We start from the raw sequence: 21,482 nt of genomic DNA on the forward strand, positions 1-21,482 counted from the left end.
GCAATTGTCTGTTTCTACCTGATAATATGACGAGACTACAACAACCACTGGCAGATACTGAGAACCTGGACCCGTCTTCACTGAGTGCAGTTCAGGAAAGGAAGGAATAAGATGGAGGCTCAGGTGGCATGTACAACATCACTCATCTCACAGATTATGAGTCTCAAGTGTTTATTACCACTTTGTTTCTCAGCTGCTTACTAGTTAAGAATATTCTGTAATTTAATCAGCTTTTAGCAATGTGACTGTCCTTAGTATATTTTTAATAGTCTTCTTCCTCAACCCTTTCATGTCAATTTTTATTATGTTGTTTAATTATCTTCTAAGTAGTTACTGTCATTATTACTTTCTAGTATTCGATAAGTACTAACTGTACTTTTGGCTAGATGTTGCCTTTTCGAAACCAAGTAGCTGTAGAACTGTGACCACTATGTGTAGAACTCTGTAGTAGTTGCTAGCAACCATCTGCCAGTCTTTAGGCCCTGCCTGCTCCTTGCAGGAGCTGGTGAGAAAGTGTTAACCGTTTGCCTGCTTCATTGCAGGAGGAATGCCAGCTCCTGAGCAGGCCTCACTGGTGGAGGAGGGGCAACCACAGACCCGCCAGGAAGCTGCCTCCACTGGCCCAGGCATGGAACCCGAGACCACAGCCACCACTATTCTAGCTTCTGTGAAGGAGCAGGTACAACTTACTGAAATTTGCAATTATTTCTTCGATTCCTTTTTAAAATTTAATCTTTGGATGTGTTTTAAATTTGTCTAACGTCCTTGACGCCTTCACGTTTTCTAATTATAAGGTGTTTACATCCCTGAGTACATTGGGATGACTGGCATGTAGAGCCGCTCCAGGTGCCAGTCAGAATCGGAACATGCAGGATACTTGTGCGTCTGCAAGTAAGGACAATATATCGATGGTGATCGGTGTCTCTGTCTTGCCACATCGCAGAGTGTGTGCATGCACGCAAAGCTTTGTAAAGCACATTTCACACTGCTGACTTTTTCTATCAGGACTCTGGCAACTTGAGGCCTGTAATTTCCTTAGATGTGTTGAATATTTTAACATAGGTCTTCTGCAGGGATGTCTCTGTGATTTTGGATAAAGGCTATATTTGTTGTGTTTGTCTAAATCAGACTATATTCATTTGTGAGCTAATGTTCTAAAACTTGTCAAACTGTGCCAGTTTGCTTCAATGTCATGTTTATGTTCATTTTTTAAGGCATTTAATATAGTTTTCCCTTCAAATCCAAGTAGACTTCTTAATTAGATCTTATCTGTTGTGCTAGAGAAATTGAAATTTTGGAATTTGATTTTTTTAGGTTCAAACACTTAATAGGGTGAATGAAATCTAAAGCTACGGGAATATTTTTCATTTTTGACTCTCCTTCCCCAAAAATAAAAGTATGTGCCCTCTATTAGGGTTTTTCTGTTGGAGATAATCTAATATTACACTTTTTTTTAAATTCATGATTCAACTGCTGATCTAATTTCCTCAAGTCACATTAACTTAGATATCCTGTATTACTGGAATATTCTTTTAAAAATCAGTATCAACATTTTAAATGACTACTGATAATAAAAAGTAAAGGAGTATTTAATACCCCATTATTTTACTCTTTGCTGCAAATTAAAAGCTAGATATGCAGTATTAAGATTGCTCCAAAAGTAGACATATGGCTAACATTAAAGCTGTGTTTTCAAGAAATATGATTTCCCAACTAAATCTAATGGCAAGATATCAAGATATTCCTTTCATTTCTCACTGAAATTTGAAGTTTTGAAACATCCCACAAACTTAAGAATTTGAGAAGACACAAGAAAATTATAGTCAGTACTGTTTTTATTTTTCACCAAACTATAGATTATCTAAGCTTCTATCTTTAGAGAGAAAAAAAGGACTATTTTCTCGTAACCCTTCATTGTTGTCAAGATTTGCCGCAAGGAGCTGTAAAATGAGAAGACTGATTTATTGCATGCTCTTAGTATATACTGTGTTTTAGTGAAATATGATGGTAAATTTATCAAATGCCAAGAAGTGACTTAGAAGTAGAGATTGTGTTCAGCAAACAGCAGTAGAACTTTGTGTTTGTATCTTGAGACTAGATAACCCTGCATGTTGAAGAAAATTGGGAATCTATCATGATTTTGGTATTGGAATTCCTTGATGGCCTTAAGTAACTTAAAAATCTCTTGGCAATAAGTAATTCTGAATTAATATTTTGTGAATGAAACAAGGGTTTCAGTTTTTCAAGGTAGCCCAAAAAAAGGTATAAGTATTTGTTATTTATTAGATGACCTATTGTATGGATCTCAGTTTACTTTGTGGGACAATATACTCTGCTTCTGTTCCTGCTCTAAGAATTTGAATCCATTTAGTACACATTCACAGTTTTTATTTGTAATTTCTCAGTGCTCATCTCAAGACATCATATCTATCTCTTGTTCTCAATTATTCACCTGATTTTAAATAACTAACTTCTAGCTCCTATAAGATTTTTGTGGCACCAGGCAAGCTACTCTAATTTCTCCATAAAAAATGTCTTAGGACTTTCCCTAAATATATCACTCCCTATCATCTGCCCAATGGGACAGAGCACAGAAAAATTAGGTAGAAATAAAAAGTTAATTACTATGCACCTTACATTTGATTTTAAAATATTAGTCAGAATCTGGCATTCTTAGTCCTATTAGAAATGGAATAGTTAATACAGATTATGTCCTTGATTGTGTTTTATATCAAAAAAGCACTGTTCTTGAATGGGATGTGAAATTAATTTAAAAAAATAAAGTCACACCTCACGACTATGCACAGCTCATAGTCGGGGGCACTGGGATCAGTCTGCTCAGCTCAAAGTGCAGACCTTGTTTGGTGGCAGCCAGGTCCCAAGAGGGGTAGTGCGTCAGGGTGTGAAAGGGTAGATGGCCTGGGATCCCACGCTGGCTCTGCTACTTACTCCATGACCTTGGGAAGAATTCTTAACATTTCTGCCTCAATTTCTCATATGTAAAGTGGGGATAATAATGGTTATTGGAAACATTAAATTTAAAATGGCCATAACAGTGTCTCGCTTTTAGTAAGTGCTTGTAGTTAGGGCTAATATTATCATCATCATTTCTTCATAAGAATAGACTCTTAGGAGAAACTAGTGGTTCTTTTTTTAAGTTTATACAGGAATATTTTTCCAGTGAGCCTTCTTTGGGACATTGATATGAAGACAGAAAAAAACTTTCTGAATGTTCAACCGTGTTTATGCTATGGCAGTGGTTCACTTCTTCATGGCATTACACTTTCAAAACTTCACCAAACTGGCCTTGCAAATTAAAAAAAAAAACTTTATGTATAAAAGAAGTAGAACATGTGAAAATACATGTCATTAGCGTGCTATTTTTATAATAACATAATGTCATCCCAAACAATGTCAAGACTCTTGGTTAAAATATTGAAAAGTAATCTTTTAACATTGCCCTGAATTTTGAGAGGAAAAGTCTGAATTATTCCTGGGTAAGTATATCCAAGTCACTAAAACATCTCACATGTATGCACCCTGGTCAAGTCCCGTAAGAAAGGAAATGGCAGGCAACCACTAGCACTCTTGTTATCACATCATTAGTCTTACTATCTGAAATAAATTTCGGGTATCACAGAAACAATTAGATCGTCCTCTGCTGGGCTGTGCTTCTTGCTGTTGCCAGAAGCTGTTCCTTATTCTTTAACAAAATGCCAGCTTCACATTCTTTTATGAAGTGATAACTTTTCACGTTGATACATGGATATATACCTGCACAGTTGTAGAAGGAGTCTTTGCTCTTTGGCAGATAGAAAGAAGGAACCTACATCTTTCAAGTGCTACTTCTTTTGTGAATCCATGCTGTGTTCACCCAGCCTGAAGTCATATCTTCCTGAACTGCTTTAGTACATTGTCCCACTGCTCTGACTCCTGTGTGCTCCTTTAGATTATGCATTCTGCAACAGGGACAGAGCCATATTTTATAAATCATCTCACATATTTGTTGCAGGCTGCTGCTCCTCCAGCCCCTTAACTATATTAGTCTGGCAATAAATAATCAGGAACGGACAAGATGAGGCATACTGACTATCAGATTACTTTGTCTTCACCAACTGCCTGTTTTATGAAGATATGGGACCAATCACCATGTTCATAGAAACCTTATTGATCAGGGAAATCTCACAAATAGCACCTACAAAATTAGTTACCCAGCTATATATCCTTGATCTTAAGGTAATTTGAATTGCACTATAACCATATTTATTTAGAAATTGAATCCAATCCTTGCTTGGAACGAACGAAAATTGTTTTCATGTTAATGGTCACATAATGACCTAAGTCATAAATTTCATCTCCCATGTATCCAACTTAACTAAAAATTAAGTATAAGGTATAAATCAGTGTGGTTTTCTAGGTAATGTTCACCAATGTCATGTACACCACGTGGTAATAGGTAAATGCTAAAGAAATGTCTTTCAGTTAAGGATCATGATTTAAGAAAAATAAAAAGTCAACCCATGAGAATAATGAAGTAATGTGAACCTTGGCCTTGAATCTGAATTTACAGGAAGTGTCAGTTGAACTTAAGCCACCAGTTGGCTGTAATCAGGATCATCATTTGGCAGGTTCTGCTGTTCATCTCAACCCTAATGAGAATACAGGAGTTAAAGATGAATACAAGATGAGTATAATATGTTAGAAGTGAAGAGATTTTTTTGTACCCAGATAGTTTTCAAATATCTGACAAATTTGAGAATGTGGATGAATGTGGTTCCCAAATATGGATGAATGTGGTTCCCTCAAATGATCCTGCCTTCTCCTGTGAAAATCTTAGACTAAAATGAGTGATTGGTCCTTTCATCCTTGAAATGAATGGCACATTTGGCTGCAGAGAAAGTGGAATTTGATCAGACATTGGTTGCTTTGCTGCCATCTATCCCCTGCAACTAAGTCAGATGTGCCTGCATGCTTACACAGATACATGGAAGCAGTGAGCCAAAGGCCCTGTACTGGCTATTATAATCAATTGGGAGAGTATATTGTACTCTTATAATTGATAGAGTGTGGTCTTGGATTATAGAAACATTTTAAAAAACCACATGGCCAATCATGGATAGAGTAAACAAGTACATTTCATAGCTCCAATATAGGGTGCATCTTGATTTACATTCTGTAAAATCACACATGTAGTATTCAGTAGTCTTTTATTTTATGTCTTAAGGTTGCTGAATTATTGAGATCTCTAAACTTGGCCATATGTCTTCAGTGGCTCTTATTTTCTGCTGTTCGAAAAGCCATAGTTATTTTTGGATTATGGTTTAGGAAGTTTGGAATCCAGGTTTAAGGTTGAGGCCCATTCAGTTAGCATGAAATGGTAAGCAAAGAATAAATTTGGTGAAACATGGTAATTTTATGTGTACTCCTCTTACCCTGGTCAAGTCCTAAATTAGAGCCTGTACTTTTTTTTTTTTTTATGAGAGAAAATTGCAACATACTTCACTTGTGAAGCTCTCAAGATAATATTTTCTGGAAACTACAATTCTGCCTTCAGTGTGTCCGTATTAACTTAAGTGATGTTTAAATATCAAAGAGCAACATGAAATCCCTAATTTTTAAAGATAAAGTGAGGAAATTTGGAGCCCAACTGTGACCTATTGATATTACTTCATTTTTACATGGCTGTGTTAACTTCAATAATTACACACCCTTCCTGTATGGCGGGATGCCCAGAACTGAACAAATTCCAGTACAATTATTTACTTTATTCCTCCCAAAACTGAAACAACTCAACTGTTACACACCTGCGTTTGCAACTTTCTTTTATTTGGCCCCTAAGTTTATTTACAATGAAATAGTTCTTTCTGACATAACTCATCCACATGCTGAAGAGTTTTTATTTCAGCCATAAATAAGCATAGTTTTTAGTTTAGCCAACATTATATTGCAAGTACAATTCCTTAAATTGCACATTTTTTCCTACTAGTATCTTACCATTTTTTTCCTACTAGTATCTTGCCAGTATCTAACTGAATTATTCTTGCAATTTTAATTACTATGTAATACATAGTGAATTCTTCAGTGCCTGAACTGCATCATCAAACCAAGGTAAGATTGGGTATGTTCTTATTGACTTCTGTAAGGTTAGGAATTTTACAGCTTTCCTTCCTTAATATTATGAAAATGAGGGTCAAATTGAGGTCAAATTCAGTAATACTCTTGTTTGGCAGTTCGACCCAAATTCAAGAATTCTGAACCCCAATACTTGGCTCCAAGGAGAGGTGCCACATCCCATAGAATTTCTCTTCCATGTTTTCAAGCTGTGACTCCCACCTCAAGTTTCTCTGTGTTAAAGAATATAACAGATTTTGGCCAATAGGTTTGTCAGGTATTTGAATTTACAAAAAAAATGGATTGCGCACAGCGATATAAAATACTAGCTCACTGAATCAACTCACAATGAGCATACACATTTTTTATATCTGCCCAATTTTTTTTGATAGTTTAATGAATGTTATTTGCAAACTATTTCCTAAGCTCCCCAGTCTTGCATGTCCTAGGAATACACATTCTGAATAGCTGAGAATTTGTTCTATTTGAGTCATTAGGGACTTTTTTATGTGTATTGACTCTAGGTTTTTTGTTTGTTTGTTTTAAAGAAATGTGTTTTGTTTTTTTTTAAAAAAAGATTTATTTATGCAAGCATTGGAGGTACAGTCAGAAGCACAGGAGGGTGAGAGAATCCACCAGAGCCAGAGCTGGGAACAGAACAGGCAGACTGATGAAATACACTGCTGAGGAGAACAGCAGGTACAGCAGGAGAGGTCTGTCGCACCATGTGGGACCCTTGTCGGTGGCCGGGGATCGAACCAGCACTGCAGAGGCTGCGGGCAGCTTCGCAGCCCAGCGCTCAACCGCTGCGCCACCAGGGGAGGCCCAACTCTAGGTTTCTTTTTAAGAGTATTTAAATTCCAGGAATTTGACGATGACTGTTCACACATAGTTGTATCATTATGGCAGACATAGTACCCCAAAATAATTTATTGGGCTAATGAGCTAATAATGTGTAAATGTTTAGTTTCTTCTGTGGCTAGCTTTTACTTTCTTTTAACTAAATAATAGATTATGTCAGTTTTACATAAAATTGTTAATTTTGGCATTTTAATTTTAATTTTTTATTGAATAAGCATTACCTGTTATTTACATTTGAAAGTAATAGAAATATTTTTTCCTTCATTAACACTTAAAGCCAATCCTGACTTTGCATGTTTAAAATTATAATTTCCTTTTCAGTTGAATAACTCAGCTCACAATTCCTGCAAAATTTTATGCTATTAAATTTGAAATGAGGGCCTCTCTGGTGGCGCAAGCGGTTGAGCGCAGTGCTGTGAAGCTGTCTGCAGCCTCTGTAGCACGGGTTCAAACCCGACCTGCCAGAGAGCAACCCACATGGCGCAGCAGACCTCTCCTGTCTCGTCTGCTTCTCCCCTCAGCAGTGTATTTCAGTCAGTCTGCCTGTTCTGTTCCTGGCTCTGTCTCTGGTGAATCCTTTCACCTTCCCTCACATCTGGCCTGTACCCCAGTTCTTGTATAAATAAATCTTTTTTAAAAATAAATTTGAAATGAGTGACTACTAAACTGATGAGATTAAATGAATGTGACACAATCATCCAGCACTAAATTCTCTGCACTGCATGTTTTTTTTTTCAGTTTAGAATCACTTCTGGAGAGCAAAATATTTCAGAAACAGCTTTTCCCCTCAGGTGTAACCTTAAAGTTACTTCACAGCTATAGCAAAGCAGTCTATCTTCAAGTTTAAGTGTTCTGATTTTCTAATTGCCTTTTTTGTTACTTTTGCAGAAATGGACCCATATGGTCTTACTGCATCTGCTTATATTTTATGAATGTATTGTTTCCAACATGATCAGATCTGCTTGTATCTCAGCAAAGTAATTTAGGCTCTGATTATAACATTCCTAAGAAAAATCATTTAAAATCTAAAGTTCCTTTCAAGTAGTTTAAAGACAAATCCATGTCTTAGTTTATAGAATCTTAAAAGGTTTTATGCACTCTAATTTTAACATAGGGGTTGCACATATTAGAAACAGGGTGCAAGCAAAAGGAAGAATGCTTGAAATTTGAAGACATACATGTTACACTATTGCATTCTATAGAAATCACATTTCAGATATAAAAATCGCTTTCCAGAATTGGAAGATACTTCTCTTAGAGTTGAAATCTCTTGGCTTTTATAAGAAAATTTAATTTTTTTGAAAAATTTGAGTTCAAATTCTTTCAATGTACTATTTATATTTTAATTTGTAGACTTTAACATAGGAAAATTCCAGAACAACTTGATATCAGAAAAGTATTCATTATCCAGTATCGTCTACCCTAGTTGACATATCTCATTCGCCAGTTTTTCCTAAAATCATTCCTAAATCCTAAATCAAGATCAAGGCCCTGAGCAACTGCATATGGCCTTCTAATAATCTACTCTGGGGGAGTTAATTGTTACTATTTCAACTGTATTTAGCATTTCTGCATTCTGCTACTCCTGTAGAAATTCCTTTCCATCATCAAGTTGACATAAACTGTAACTTTTCCACATTCATAAAATCTTTTCATAAATTGTTTTATTACAAAGCTAGTAAGTCTTTTTTATTAAGTGTCCTAGTGTCAGAATTGTAGTGGTCCCCTACTATAAATTCAGTCCAGCAGGATTGTAAAGAATGACCAGTGGCTTGTTTATGTTAGGTCTGTCACTCTGAGGACAAAAATCTTACATTGCTTTCCTGGGCCTGGTACTTTCTAACAATACCAAATTGCTCTCTCTCTTCTCTCTACTACTACCACTACCACCACTGTTACTATTGCTGCTACTACTATTGCTGTTACCAGCACTACTACTACTACAAATAAACAAAAATTTAGGAAAATTCATCATCTGTCAGTAAGATATAACACTAGAAAACTAGTAGGTAGCATTCATTATTACTTAATGAGTGCGAGGCATTATGCTAAGTGTTTTATTTAGGGCATCCCCTACAGTCCTTATCACAGACTTATGAATTAATGCAGTAAAGCTCTATCAGTTTCTTGGATCACTCTCTACAGTTGATCTTAGCCAAAAGGCCAAGAAACAATGGATCACTGACTATCTCATACCAATTTCTAGTTCTATGCACGTTCCCCACCTTAGTGGATTTGGCGGAAAATATATGGTCTCAAGCTATATAAGTAAATTGCTTCATTAAATTGTTTTTAATCCTTCCTTTAGCTCAGATATTTTCTGTTGATTGAAACTAAAAACTCTGAACTAGGGCCTCTCCGGTGGCACAGCGGTTGAGTGCTGGGTTGCGAAGCTGCCCACAGCCTCTGCAGCGCCGGTTCCATCTCCGGCTGCTCCCCCGCCACCAGAGGAGGGTCCCGCATGGCAGCGCAGACCTCTCCTGCCGCCCGCTGCTCCCCTCAGCAGTGTACTTCGGTCCTTCAGCCTGCTCTGCTCCCAGCTCTGGCTCTGGTGAATTCTCTCACCCTCCCGCGCTTCTGACTGTACCCAGTGCTTGTATAAATAAATAAATAAATCTTAAAAAAAAAAAAAAAAAAAAACCTCTGAACTATACAGATTATTTTTATTGTAATCCCTATTTTCAGATGGGGAAACTGAAGCTCGGAAAAGCTGAATAACTTGCCAAAACTTAAACATATAATAGAGAATTTGGGATTCATATCCAGGCAGTTACACTCTAGAGATGCATAGTCAACAACTGGAAAAAATTGCCATGGAGTCAATAAAGAAAAAGGGTCATACAGAGGAAAGTTGAATTGGTGGTGGTAAAAAGCATATTTGAGAAGTAATCTTGGAATATGAAGGAAAGGAGCATGACAAGGATATGACAAAATATGACAATATATTACTATATGACAAAATATGACAATATTACTATATGGAGCCATGGAAAATAATGGCAACTTTGTGGATGTTCTTGAGAAAGACTTTAGAGTAGCTGGACAGAAGCAATACTTAAATATAATTTAAAAGCAGTGTTTTTAAGCTGAAAATCCTGAGTATACAGATTTGAAGGCATAATCACATTCCAGCCATCACCTATGGAAAAGAGACCTGTGTAAGAATAGCCTTGATAAAATTTTATATTTACAAAGTTTAGAGGGGAAAAGTTACATAAATCAGATTTTTTAAAAAGTTTATTTGCAAAAGAAAAAATCACCTGGCATCTAATTGTGGTTAAATACTAGATACCAGGAGATAGTGGAACAATATGTTTATAGAGTATTAAGGAAAAATGCTCTTAATCCAAGCATTTTATGCTCAACTAAATTGTTATTAATGTGTGAAAGATTAAAGAGGTTATTTCAGACATTCACAAGTTCAAATGTATTTACTCTTGTACTTTTTTCTATAATGAAAGATGTGTTCTTTTCACAGAGTAATAATTTTAAGATTTAAAAAAGAAATTTTTGGTAAAAAATAACTAGTCTTAGTCTTTTACTAGAATTAAGATTCCAAATCAGGAAGCAGGCATTATTATCAGTTAAATTTTGCATTACTTCTCCTGTGCTCTCCTGCTTTTTATAGCTGACCAGCCACATATTCTTTCAAGTTGTTCAGATGGATTTGTTATTCTGCTTAGTAAGTCACTATTAGCCATTGTTAACTATTACGAAGCACCCTTTATAATAGTAACTAAACTACTTCCATGTTTTAGACACTCCCTGGGGAGAATACCCAGTCAATGCAGTGTCATTTACATATTTAGTGGCATTTTTCATTGTCTCAGTACTAAAGATGTTTTGCAACCTGTAAACTTATGTTGAATGACATGATTCCTGATTTGTTGCTTTACTGAATTTGCCAAGAGAAAAAAATAGATCTGCATTTTGAGCTTGAAACAAATATCTGTACATGATATTTTTCTTGAATCTTGTGCTTAAATTATTAATGTTGATAATAAGATCTTAGTTGTGTTAAGATACATACTCAGTTAGAAATAGTCTTATAAGGAGAGTCCTAAAAGCGTTCTGGACAATGAAGGATAAGAACCAGGTACTTCTAAATGAGTGAATTAAACAATTGCAGTCTGTGTAGAGTAAATATAAATGAGTTAAGTTAAAACAGTGATTACTCAGTAAAAGGAGGGTATTTGATAGTGATATTTGAGGAAAGAAGGAATATAACTTGCCAATATGCATATGAAATAATGTTCTAACCTCAATAGAACTCAGAATTACAAATTAAGATAATGAATATGTATCTGCTTAATACAGTGCAAAGATCAAATCAAAGATAAAAACTAGTGTAGCCATGTTGGCAATTTCATATTATTGGCATTGTGAATTGGCACAATCATTTTGGAAAACACTTAACTTATCTGTAGTGAAGGCTTTAAAGTGGTCCTATATTTGGTACAATAATTGCATTTTTAAATATTAGCAGAAAAGATATAAATCTTAGTGATGCTTGTAGTACTTAAAAGTTAACAACCTGGTAGTTCAATACAACGAGAATGATTACACTCATCTGCTGGGCTTTACACAGACATTGAAAATTACATTTTAAAAGACTTTCTAATGATATGGAGACTTAAAGAAGTTTTCATTAAAAAAATTACCATAGATTAAGATTGACAGGGGAGTGAAAAAAAAGAAAATTTATATTGCTTGCAAGATGTAGAAAACTTGTTCAATATGCCATGGTTGAATAGAAAATTTAGCATTACTATGCTAGCAATCTTCAGGTCCCAAAGGGTATCATGGTTAAAAGCAGGAATCCTAGTCTCACCTGGCTGTGCTGTGTGACTGTGATCAAATTGCTTCAGTGAGACTCTTGTTTCCTCATTTCTAAAATGAGGATAATGTTTCCAATTTTACTGCATAGTAACTACTCAGTAAACATACACTGCTGTTATCCTTGAAATGATATGTTAAAAAAAAAAAAAGTGGAAGCAACATGCTCTAGTCTAGGTCCATTTAGGAGGGACTTGGATCTAGACTGAGGAATTCTCAGACTTGGCCCTTTCCAGCTGAAATACCAGACAGAGGGTACACACCTAAGGGCTTTAATGCAGTCATGGTGATGAAGCTGGAGAGGGATCAGTGTCTCTCTTGACCCGTGAAGATATGGGTTGTATCATCTTAAAGTTATATTTTGCAAATCTAGTGCTTTGCAGATATTTGTGCAGAATATATTCCAAAAGCTCATTATGAGATTCATCAGAATTGCCTTAGGGGGAATTCTACAATGTTTCACTAAGAAAGAAAAGAGAGATGCAGAGACGCGTGCAAATTACCCATTTTTTGGACTGCTCACTGCAGGGTGTATGCTTCAAGGATACTTTCCCCTGTATTGCAGTGTTTAAAATAGTGTCTGGTACTAATCTACTCAATATTTGTTGGAAATGTTTTGCATGTTCATGGGAAGTGGGTAGAGAACAAAACACAGTTATACTAGATCATATCCCATTCATGTGAATTACTTGAAAGAGGTGAGGGAGACGTGTCCTCCCCCAAGGACAGATTTAGGAGAGGGATATCCCAAGTAAATAACAAAGTTTCTCCATGACACAGGTGATAGCTTATAGCTAGTACCTTTTCCTTGCTTTTAGAAAACTTCTTTATCATATTAGTAGTAGAAGAGGCTTGTTCAAATAGATATTTATTTCTAAAGTGAAATGATGTTCCTTGTATCTTGACCAGGAAGGACCGCATCATCGTGCTGCTTTTGCTTGTTGCAGACATTAGCCCCTCCAACCCAACAGCCTGGTGACAGCAGGCCGATTACATCGTGAAATAATGTCACACATCTTTTTTTTTTTTCCTTGAGAGACAAGCATCTGCACTGACATGATTATATTTTGTAGCTTTTAAATGCTTTCAGTGTTATTTCATTGAAAATGTAGCCTTAGTGAGTCATGTCTAAGCCTGAAGAAATACTGGTGCTTTTACAGAGAAGTAGAGAGTTTGTCACTGCTGTAATGGTGCATCCCCCTAATCTGTTCTTGCCTTGCATAACCTGGATGCACTCCAAGACCACTCACTCTGACTGATTTATTTGATGTGGCAGAGCTCACATCAGTATACTCTAAATGTTCCTTCTGATAGATTCCTTCTCAGAAGAGGGCAAATGTAGTAATTAGGACTTTTATATTATGGCTAGAACTATGGAGCCATTTCAATACAATTCTTGTTTCAGAAAAATGTCATCCCATGTTCTAAATCCTTTATCCCAGACAGACTTGAAATGTAATATGAAATTGAATAGGTTGGTGTTACAGAGTATTGCAAACCACAAGATTAAGTTTGCTCTTTTGTGCCTGTGTTCACTAGCATTTTGACAGTCCAAACAGGGTTTTAAACAGCTTCAGGAAACTCTGCTGACCAGTACCAGTTTTAGTTCCCATAGCTGATTAGCACTGGCAAGGTAGAAGGATCAGCAGGTTAATAGCTCGGAAAAATGTCACATGGTCAACTGAGGGTGGGGGTGAGGAAAGAGGTTCAGAGAAGTGGCTACCAACAAGGAAACACAGCCAAGAACTCAGCTTTTTCCTGTTACCTTCAATTGGATGCTCTAGAAAGTATTAGTGGGTACTTGGTCAGCCCAGAGCGTCCTCACAGCCAGCCAGCCAGCTCACGCCTGGCACCCGCTCAAAGAGGTACACAGCTCTAAGGACTTCATTTTGTCTTGAGAAAATCACTGCATCACAGTTAATATTTTTAAATGTTGCCCTCATTATTACTTATAGTGATAATTTGATGAGCCTGACTCATCGTTGTTATGCTGGTAACAAGATGCAGACATTGATTTCAAGTTGGCCTGGGTTCAAATTCATACTCCCACCTACAACTTGATGATATTGGGCAAGCCCCTTCACTTCTCATAGCCCAAAAGTTTCATCCTCTCAAAATTACAGTGTTAATTTCTGGTTCATAAGTTGTAGGTCATATATTTCAAATGCTAATGAAGTGCTTCATACCTAATAGATGCTCAGGTCCTTATTTAGAAGCAGAGCTACCCTCAGGTGTTTTCATGAATTTTGAACTTTTTCTTTGGGGTTGATAGTGATAAAACTGGCATTCATTTAATGGCCCCTGAAATTGCTATAGTAAAATGAAGCCACCGCCCAGTTTGGACTGTTGTTTACTCTGTTGCTCCTTTCCTGCAGAGCATTACACTTATTTCTCATCTTCATCTACCAGAAATCTTTGATTCCCAATCTTCCAATTTTGTTTGGTGAGTGGAAAAAATCTCCCCTCCCCTCCTTTTATCCTGTTAGAATCTGCCTTAGAACTCTGCCTTACCTGAAATACATTTGAGCATTCTGCAGCCTAAAATAAATGCAGTATGATTATTCTGAAAGAGCTCTCTGCTGGATCTGAACAGTCATTAATTGTTTTTGAGAATATGAGCTGTGACTGGGTAGAAGCAGTAGGTTCTGATTCACAGAGCAGGATGATAATGCTGAAGCAATCTGGTGTGCTTGAGGTACTAAAACCATCATGAAGAGGTGGGTAATATTCTGCCCTTAAAGTACTTTCCCAATTTACCATATTGCAAATAATCCATTCACTTAAATGCATTTATAAAGAGGAATTATTTATTGCACGTTTATAAATATTTTTTATTTTTTAATATTAGGTCCCAAGTGCTCTATAATATATTGTGTTCAGTAAGCCCCTATTTTTCTATAAGACATGTCTAGAAAACCTATCAAACAGATGCCAGAGATAAGAAAAGATACTACAAATAACAGAACCCAGACTCGGATTGAGCATAGCAACCCCAGATTTGCTTTTCTCAGGGAGTGCTAAGGATAGCACTCCTGTACTGTAGCCTGAATTATTGACAGTTCTTAATTATCATTAATATTTATTTGGGCACCAATGTAAGCATCTTGTATGTATCATGTAATTTTTACAACAGTCCCTTACGTCAATCTCTTATTATCCCCACTTTAAAACAGTCCCTTACGTCAATCTCTTATTATCCCCAGTTTCTTAGGAGTTTGTGAAACTTAAATCTACCAGAATGTGAATGCCATTATCCATAGCAAAAAATGTTTATTCCTGCATTGGGGCCTGCTGTATAATAGATGTAAATTGACAGTTGTCAGATGACTGAACTAGCTCAAGTTCACACCCCTGATGAGAATCCAGAGGTTGGCAAAGGATTCAGATTCAGTCTACTCCCTGACCCCAAAGCCTACAATGTGAACTTGCTTCGTGTTCCTGTCCAAACCCAACTCAGAGTGTTGTTGAACTCATGAGAAATTAGAAATTCTCTAAATTGTAAAAAATATTATAAAGCATTGTCATGAAATCCATATAGTTAGCAGGATAAGCATAAAGTTATTCTATTTAGGAAGTATTAGGTAGTTTTGTACACTAAGAAGTAAGGACTAGAGTAATTTAGATCTCAGATATTTTCAAGTTGGAAGTCTAAATTTGGTTCTCCCTACCTCCTTCACTCCCAGGTCAACAGGATAAGTCCTAGTTATAGTGTGTTCATTTCATTCCTCTGATATGCATTAAAAAGCTGCATGAAGAAGACAGTGACAATAATGAACAATTTGTTTGGTGATTCCTTGCAATGATAGTGAATGTGCTGTGAATTGAACAGACCCATCAAAAGCTGGAGGTCCTGCATTCTCATCCAGTCATTGTCCAGTTCGATATACACACACATGTTATCCAGTATGTTATCCAGCTGTTGTACAAGTTCACATTCTTAATCGGTCTGATCTTCAGGGGAGTGCAAACCATGTCGAGAGAGCCCTTTTATCTGTAGGTGGAAGCAAGGACTAGTAATCACGATAGGGCATAATGGGCCCTGCTGTCTCGCTCAGAGCTTTTTCCCCTCAAAGCCTTCTTGTTGACAGCACCGGTTTCCATCTCGTGTCTGAATGCACAGTACACTTTGGGCACTAAGAGATCCATCGCTTGTAATTTTGAGTCCAGAGCATGAGAAAGAGTGAGCCTTGTTTCTGATCAGCTTTGTTTCCTAAGGAGGGAGCCTCTCAGGCTTCTCCCTTTGGGGGCAGGTCTTCCTCACAGGGTGTCAGCCCTCCTGTTTCTTGCTCCTCTAACAACTGTTTCCTTTTCCAGCATCCTCATTGTTATTTTTTTCATTCTTCCTATCACCCTACCGTAACTATAGCAATTCTCCTGTTGTTTAATCAAAGAAAGGATGGTGTAGAAGAGTTAAAAATTTGAGGTATAGGTGTTTTTTTTTTAAGCTGTAAACTACTGAGGGCAGGTGCCTGTGTTATACATTGTAGAGTGTTAAAATCCATGAACCTAGAGCTATTATAGTCACAGAGTACAACTATTATGAGGTCTAAGCAGATACAGAAGTCATCTTTATAATAAGACCTGCATTCAATTAATGCAGGTCTACTGTTTTCAGTAGTTTTTCTTCATATCTATGAACAATTAGAGCTATTAATTTACATATATATCTCCTCGGGGATCATGCTTGATTGAAACCTGGTACCTTAGTTTTTCCTATCTGCAAACTATTGAAATTTTACAAGTTTATCGCATGATTTAATTAGTTCAATGTTCATGAAAATTCTTGGAAGGCAGAATCGCTACATAAATGCCAAGAATTATGATTGCTTTCTTCATGTAATTCCCAGGACTCAATTTCAGCTGCATATAGTTTCTCTCATGATCGGTCAAGAAAGATTTATTACAGTATCTTTGATAGTATTTTAAAAATTAGAAACTTATTTTTTGGTTGAGGTAGCTAGCTACTGATTGTTATTGCTGATTTTTATCTTGAAAAAATAAGAGGTAAATTCATATTAAAATGATACTTTTTGGCATTGGATGTTACCTATCCAACTCTGCATTAGACTATTGGATTATCTTTAAAATGTATACTGAATTGGGATACAGTATAAATCCTATTCCAGGATTTATTTGAACTGAATTTTATTTAAATAGAGAATTCTACATGATACCCTCTAAATGGTATTAAAAGAAATGAAAGGGTTTCAGGTATCAATCCTTGTAGAATTTTTTTTTGCTTTATAAAGTTCTTTGCCCAATGTATTTTATATAGTTTGGTTCAAATATCATTTTGCTTAAGAGTTTTGTTTTATTCTCTTGAAGGATTATTAAAACTACCCTTTTTATTACTGTATTCGGAGAAACCCAAAAGTAAGAATTACTTAGGTAAAGATGGCTAGATAGCAAAAATAATAGGTGTTGCATATTTAAAACCTAATGTTTTTTTGAATCTTCTGTGTCTAAGTAGTCACTGGAAGCTATTTGGAAGTTTGGTTGACCTCCGTATACAGGAAAGAAAAGTGAAATTTTTGTTGGGAGATAAAGCAGCATAGTGCCTGAACCAAAAATTGTAGCAGTAGGCAGCCCAAATGAGGTGTCATATTCAACCTAAAAATTTCACTTTCAAGAAAAAGATTCTCTCAGGCTCATTAGAAGATAAGCATAACTAAAATTGCATGGGGAGAGTTGAGGGCAGTGATGATGAATAAAAAGCAGTATAATTTATAGATAGACAAAAGTTAGCCTGTAGCATATGCAAAAATGCCTGAAATTTCAGAGTTTAGGTGATAAAAGGTAAGAGACAACTTGGAATCACAAAGCACTAGGCCAGAGTAAATCAAAGGCTTTTTTATTTTTTGAGTGTTCGCTCTCTCTCAGGACACTGAAAGATTCTAGAAAAGACTCTGAACATTGAAACTTGTCTACTTGCAAGGTAGTCAGGGACTATATGGCATGAACTCATTTTAAGTGTAAGCTTTTAAGTATAAGTATTAAATTAGGGTAGTAATTTATTGGGAGTTACAAATTTGTATTCTTTTGTGTATTTTAAAGAAGAAGAGCTAACCAACAGTGAGAAGAACCTGGAATATTTGTTTGTTTGTTTGTTTATCCATACAAGAGCTGGGGTGCAAGCCAGAGATGCAAGCCAGAGATGCGGGGGGGTGAGAGGATTTACCAGAGACAGAGTGGGGAGCAGAATAGGCAGACTGACTGAAATACACTGCTGAGGGGAGCAGTGGGCGAGATAGGAGATGTCTGCTATGCCATGTGAGTCAGCTCCCTGACTGGGGATAGAACTTGTGCTGCAGTGGCTCCATATTGCTTCAGAGTGCTGAGACTTAACCCCTTGCACTACCAGGGAAGCCCAAAACCTGAGATATTTAAATAATACACATAACATTAAATGTATACTGAAACAAGTAGAGAAATTACAAGAAAATTGTAAATCATTATCACTTTTGAAATTAAATGCAAAAATATTTTCCAAAATATTACCAATTCTAAGAACATATAAGGGTTAATTCATCATGACCAACTATGATTAATCCCAAGAATGCAAGGTAGACTTAGCATTTGAAAATTAGGCAGTATAATTAACCATATTAATTTAAAAAAGGAGAAAGCCTATGCATAAAGAACAGTTATTTGATAAAATTCAATGCTCATCTCGATGAAGTCTCTCAGCGAACTAGAATAAGAGGCATCTGTGAAAATCCTAAAATTAATATTGTATTTAATGATGAAAGACTAAATACCTTCTAAGATTTCAGCTATTGCAGTATGGCAAGAAAGGAAAATAAAAGACGCAGACTGGAAACATTAGGTATCTGTCTTTTCACAGAAGACATAATTTTACCTTTAGAGTATAGACCAGGAATCAGCAATGTGCAACTAAATTTTCACTATTTTGTGTTATCTGTGACATAAGGTATTTTTTTACTTTGTTTTTCTTTTCTCTTTTTTTTTTTTTTTGCAGTTTCAGGTATAAAATAGATACTACCATGTTGTAAATAGCTTGGCAGTTTCTTAGAAAGTTTACCATGCACTTACCATATGACCCAGCATCTCTCCCAGGTAAACTCAGGAATGAATGAAATAAATAAATGCATACAAAAAGTTGTATATAAATGTTAACAATCATTTTATAATACTCCAAATCAGAAATAACTAAGTTGTCTATCAGTGGATCAATGAATAAACAAATTATAGTCATATCTAAAAAAGAAACAAACTGCTAGTACACTACAACGTGGATGACTGTGAGAAATAAGTCAGACATAAAAGTACATACTGCATTATTCGACTTAGGTAAACTTTTAGAACAGGCAAGCTTCATCTCTAACAATAGAAGTAAAGTCATGGTTGCCAAAGAGTAGGAGGAGTTGTAGGCAAGCGCTAAGGCAGTTTTTGGAGGGTGATGGATCTATCCTAAATCTGATCGGAATTGTGGTTCATTGCTGTGCATATTTAGTAAAAGTCATCAAACTGTATACCTTTAAGATAGATGTGTTTTATTGTATATTATAGCTCAACAACATTGGCTTTAAAGTAAAAAATGTTGACATTTTTAAAAATCTCAGCATGACTTGACTTAATCTGGACTGTGAGCATCAGTAGACCACAAACTCAGGTAGACACTTTTACCTCTAGCAAATAGCTCCGGACTAGGCACCCGGTAAATATTTTTTATCAAATGCCTGAGTGAAAACTAGAAACAAGGTGACATAATAGGCTGGGAGAACTGAGCTCTCTTGTTTAGCTAAGGCTCAACGTGGAAGCCAGATTTCAAGTCTATGCTGAGGCTGGGTGAAGCTGTCAGATATAAAATGTTTGTTTCAGATTTGTTCGTCCTAACATTTTTTTCTGTTGGAGAGGAGTATGTACAATGTAATCCACTATGACTGGAATTGCAGATAAAGTCTTTCGGATGGCAGAAGGGGATTCAGACAATTAACTGTCTCTGGAGTACTTTATATAGGAAACGATTTTCTTAAAATAATGTAAGGCGCCTGTGTTGGTAGTTTTAATAAAAGTCAAGCCTGATTCATTTATTTGAGGACCAGGATTAGGGAAATAGCATCTTATGCTTGAGGTGTATTTTAAGATTGAAATAGTTATATTCATATTTACTTATGAAGCAACAGAATTGGTGGATAAGTAAAACTGTAACCCTGTGGAAAAATTTAATATTTGTATTTGGCTCTTCTATGTTCAAGCCTAAGAAATTGCTGTAGGTTATACAACAACTCCATAAATATTACATTTTCAGTATTACCAGAAGCGTACTTTTATAGGGGAGGATCATGTTTTATTTCACATCTAAAAACTAAACTTGAGTTGGTATATTATGCTTTTTAATACTTTAACATTTTATTGCAATATTTTTCAGTGAGGGGAGGGAATTCTCAGAGATCATCCACTTACTTTCTTGTAAAGGATGAATGTTGGTTGAATACCCTGAGATTCAGACTTCCTCCCCCACCCTTTGTAGTTAGGTGCAGTTGTCTCCTGAAGTCTTCCCTATTTCAACTTTTTTTAAAAACCCTAATAACTCAACAACTCATCTTTGCCTTTCTATGAACAGTTCATGCTTTCGCTTCCATGGACTTGTTTGCACTGACAGATGTGGTTAATCAGGGGGATGCATCACAGTCTTCTTACTTACAACACCTCTTGTAATAAAGATGTGTCTTTGAAGAGAGGAGAAAATTAATCCTCACTCCATTCATTTACCTATAATTTTCCTATGGAATGTTTGTTACCAGTTGGTGCTTACATGACACACACCAGACTCAGTGTTCTGGCAGATGGGACTGCTCTCTCCTAAGATACTAAGATCTCACCTCCGCTCAGCAGCCTGATTCTCAGATAATAAAGACCACATCAGGCTTTGAAGTGTGTTTGATAAACTACCTTCCTAAGAATCATCTAATGTGTCTGCTTGTGAAAAATTTATCCTAATTAATCCTAATGATGGAATAAGGGGGGAAAGCCACCATTTGACGGTCACCAGCAATGGACGCTGGAACTAATGTGTGAATAAATAATCAAAAACTGAAAATGTAGATAACAGATTTACATAGTCTTATCTCCCCATAAAATATTATTTACAAAGGGGAAAAAGCGATTTACAGTGGAAAAATGACACAAACCACATAAACCAAGAGGTGAAAGTTAAAAGTAACAATAATGTGACAAATCGGTATCTGTATCTTGTCTCACCCTCTCTTCATACTCAGTTTAACAAAAATTGATGAATTTGAGTAAGCTAAAATTTGGTATGACTTCCTTCCCTCTAGTCCTTTCTATACCTAAAATGACCTAACCAGTTATCTTTGGACCATGATTTCCAAGATGGAGCAGAAACACTCAGTTGCTTTCAGATCTGCTATCCACCACGATTTCTTTAACACTTTATTGACTGATGTTATTTCTGTACCTTGATAACGTACACACCTTTGATCTTATTCAGCTAGGTCATTTGCTGAGCTATGGAAGATACATACAGATATCTCTTTTTAAGTTTTGAACATAACTTTTGTGGTTTCCAGATGAAGTTCTTGGAAGGAACACAGACACTATAAAGATACACATGCAAACCTACTTAGGATTTGTTGGACTCGTTGGCAACTACCTGTGTATCGCTCTCAGACCTCCATATCTCCTGGGAT

The 21,482-nt window shown here is 36.2% G+C and overlaps 1 protein-coding gene across 1 annotated transcript in view; it reads left to right on the forward strand.

Annotated features, from left to right (window-relative positions):
* Positions 1-21,482, forward strand: part of PKP4 (plakophilin 4) — a 233,744-nt gene that overhangs the window by 73,334 nt on the left and 138,928 nt on the right. Inside the window, exon 2 of the mRNA XM_054699747.1 lies at positions 543-679. Coding sequence (XP_054555722.1) covers positions 548-679 — 132 coding nt within the window. The 5' untranslated portion in view covers positions 543-547. The remainder of the gene's footprint in view (positions 1-542; positions 680-21,482) is intronic.

This window comes from Talpa occidentalis, unplaced genomic scaffold, assembly GCF_014898055.3.
Source record: "Talpa occidentalis isolate TD23 unplaced genomic scaffold, MPIMG_talOcc4v2.1 talOcc4.3, whole genome shotgun sequence".
Lineage (NCBI taxonomy): Eukaryota > Metazoa > Chordata > Mammalia > Eulipotyphla > Talpidae > Talpa > Talpa occidentalis.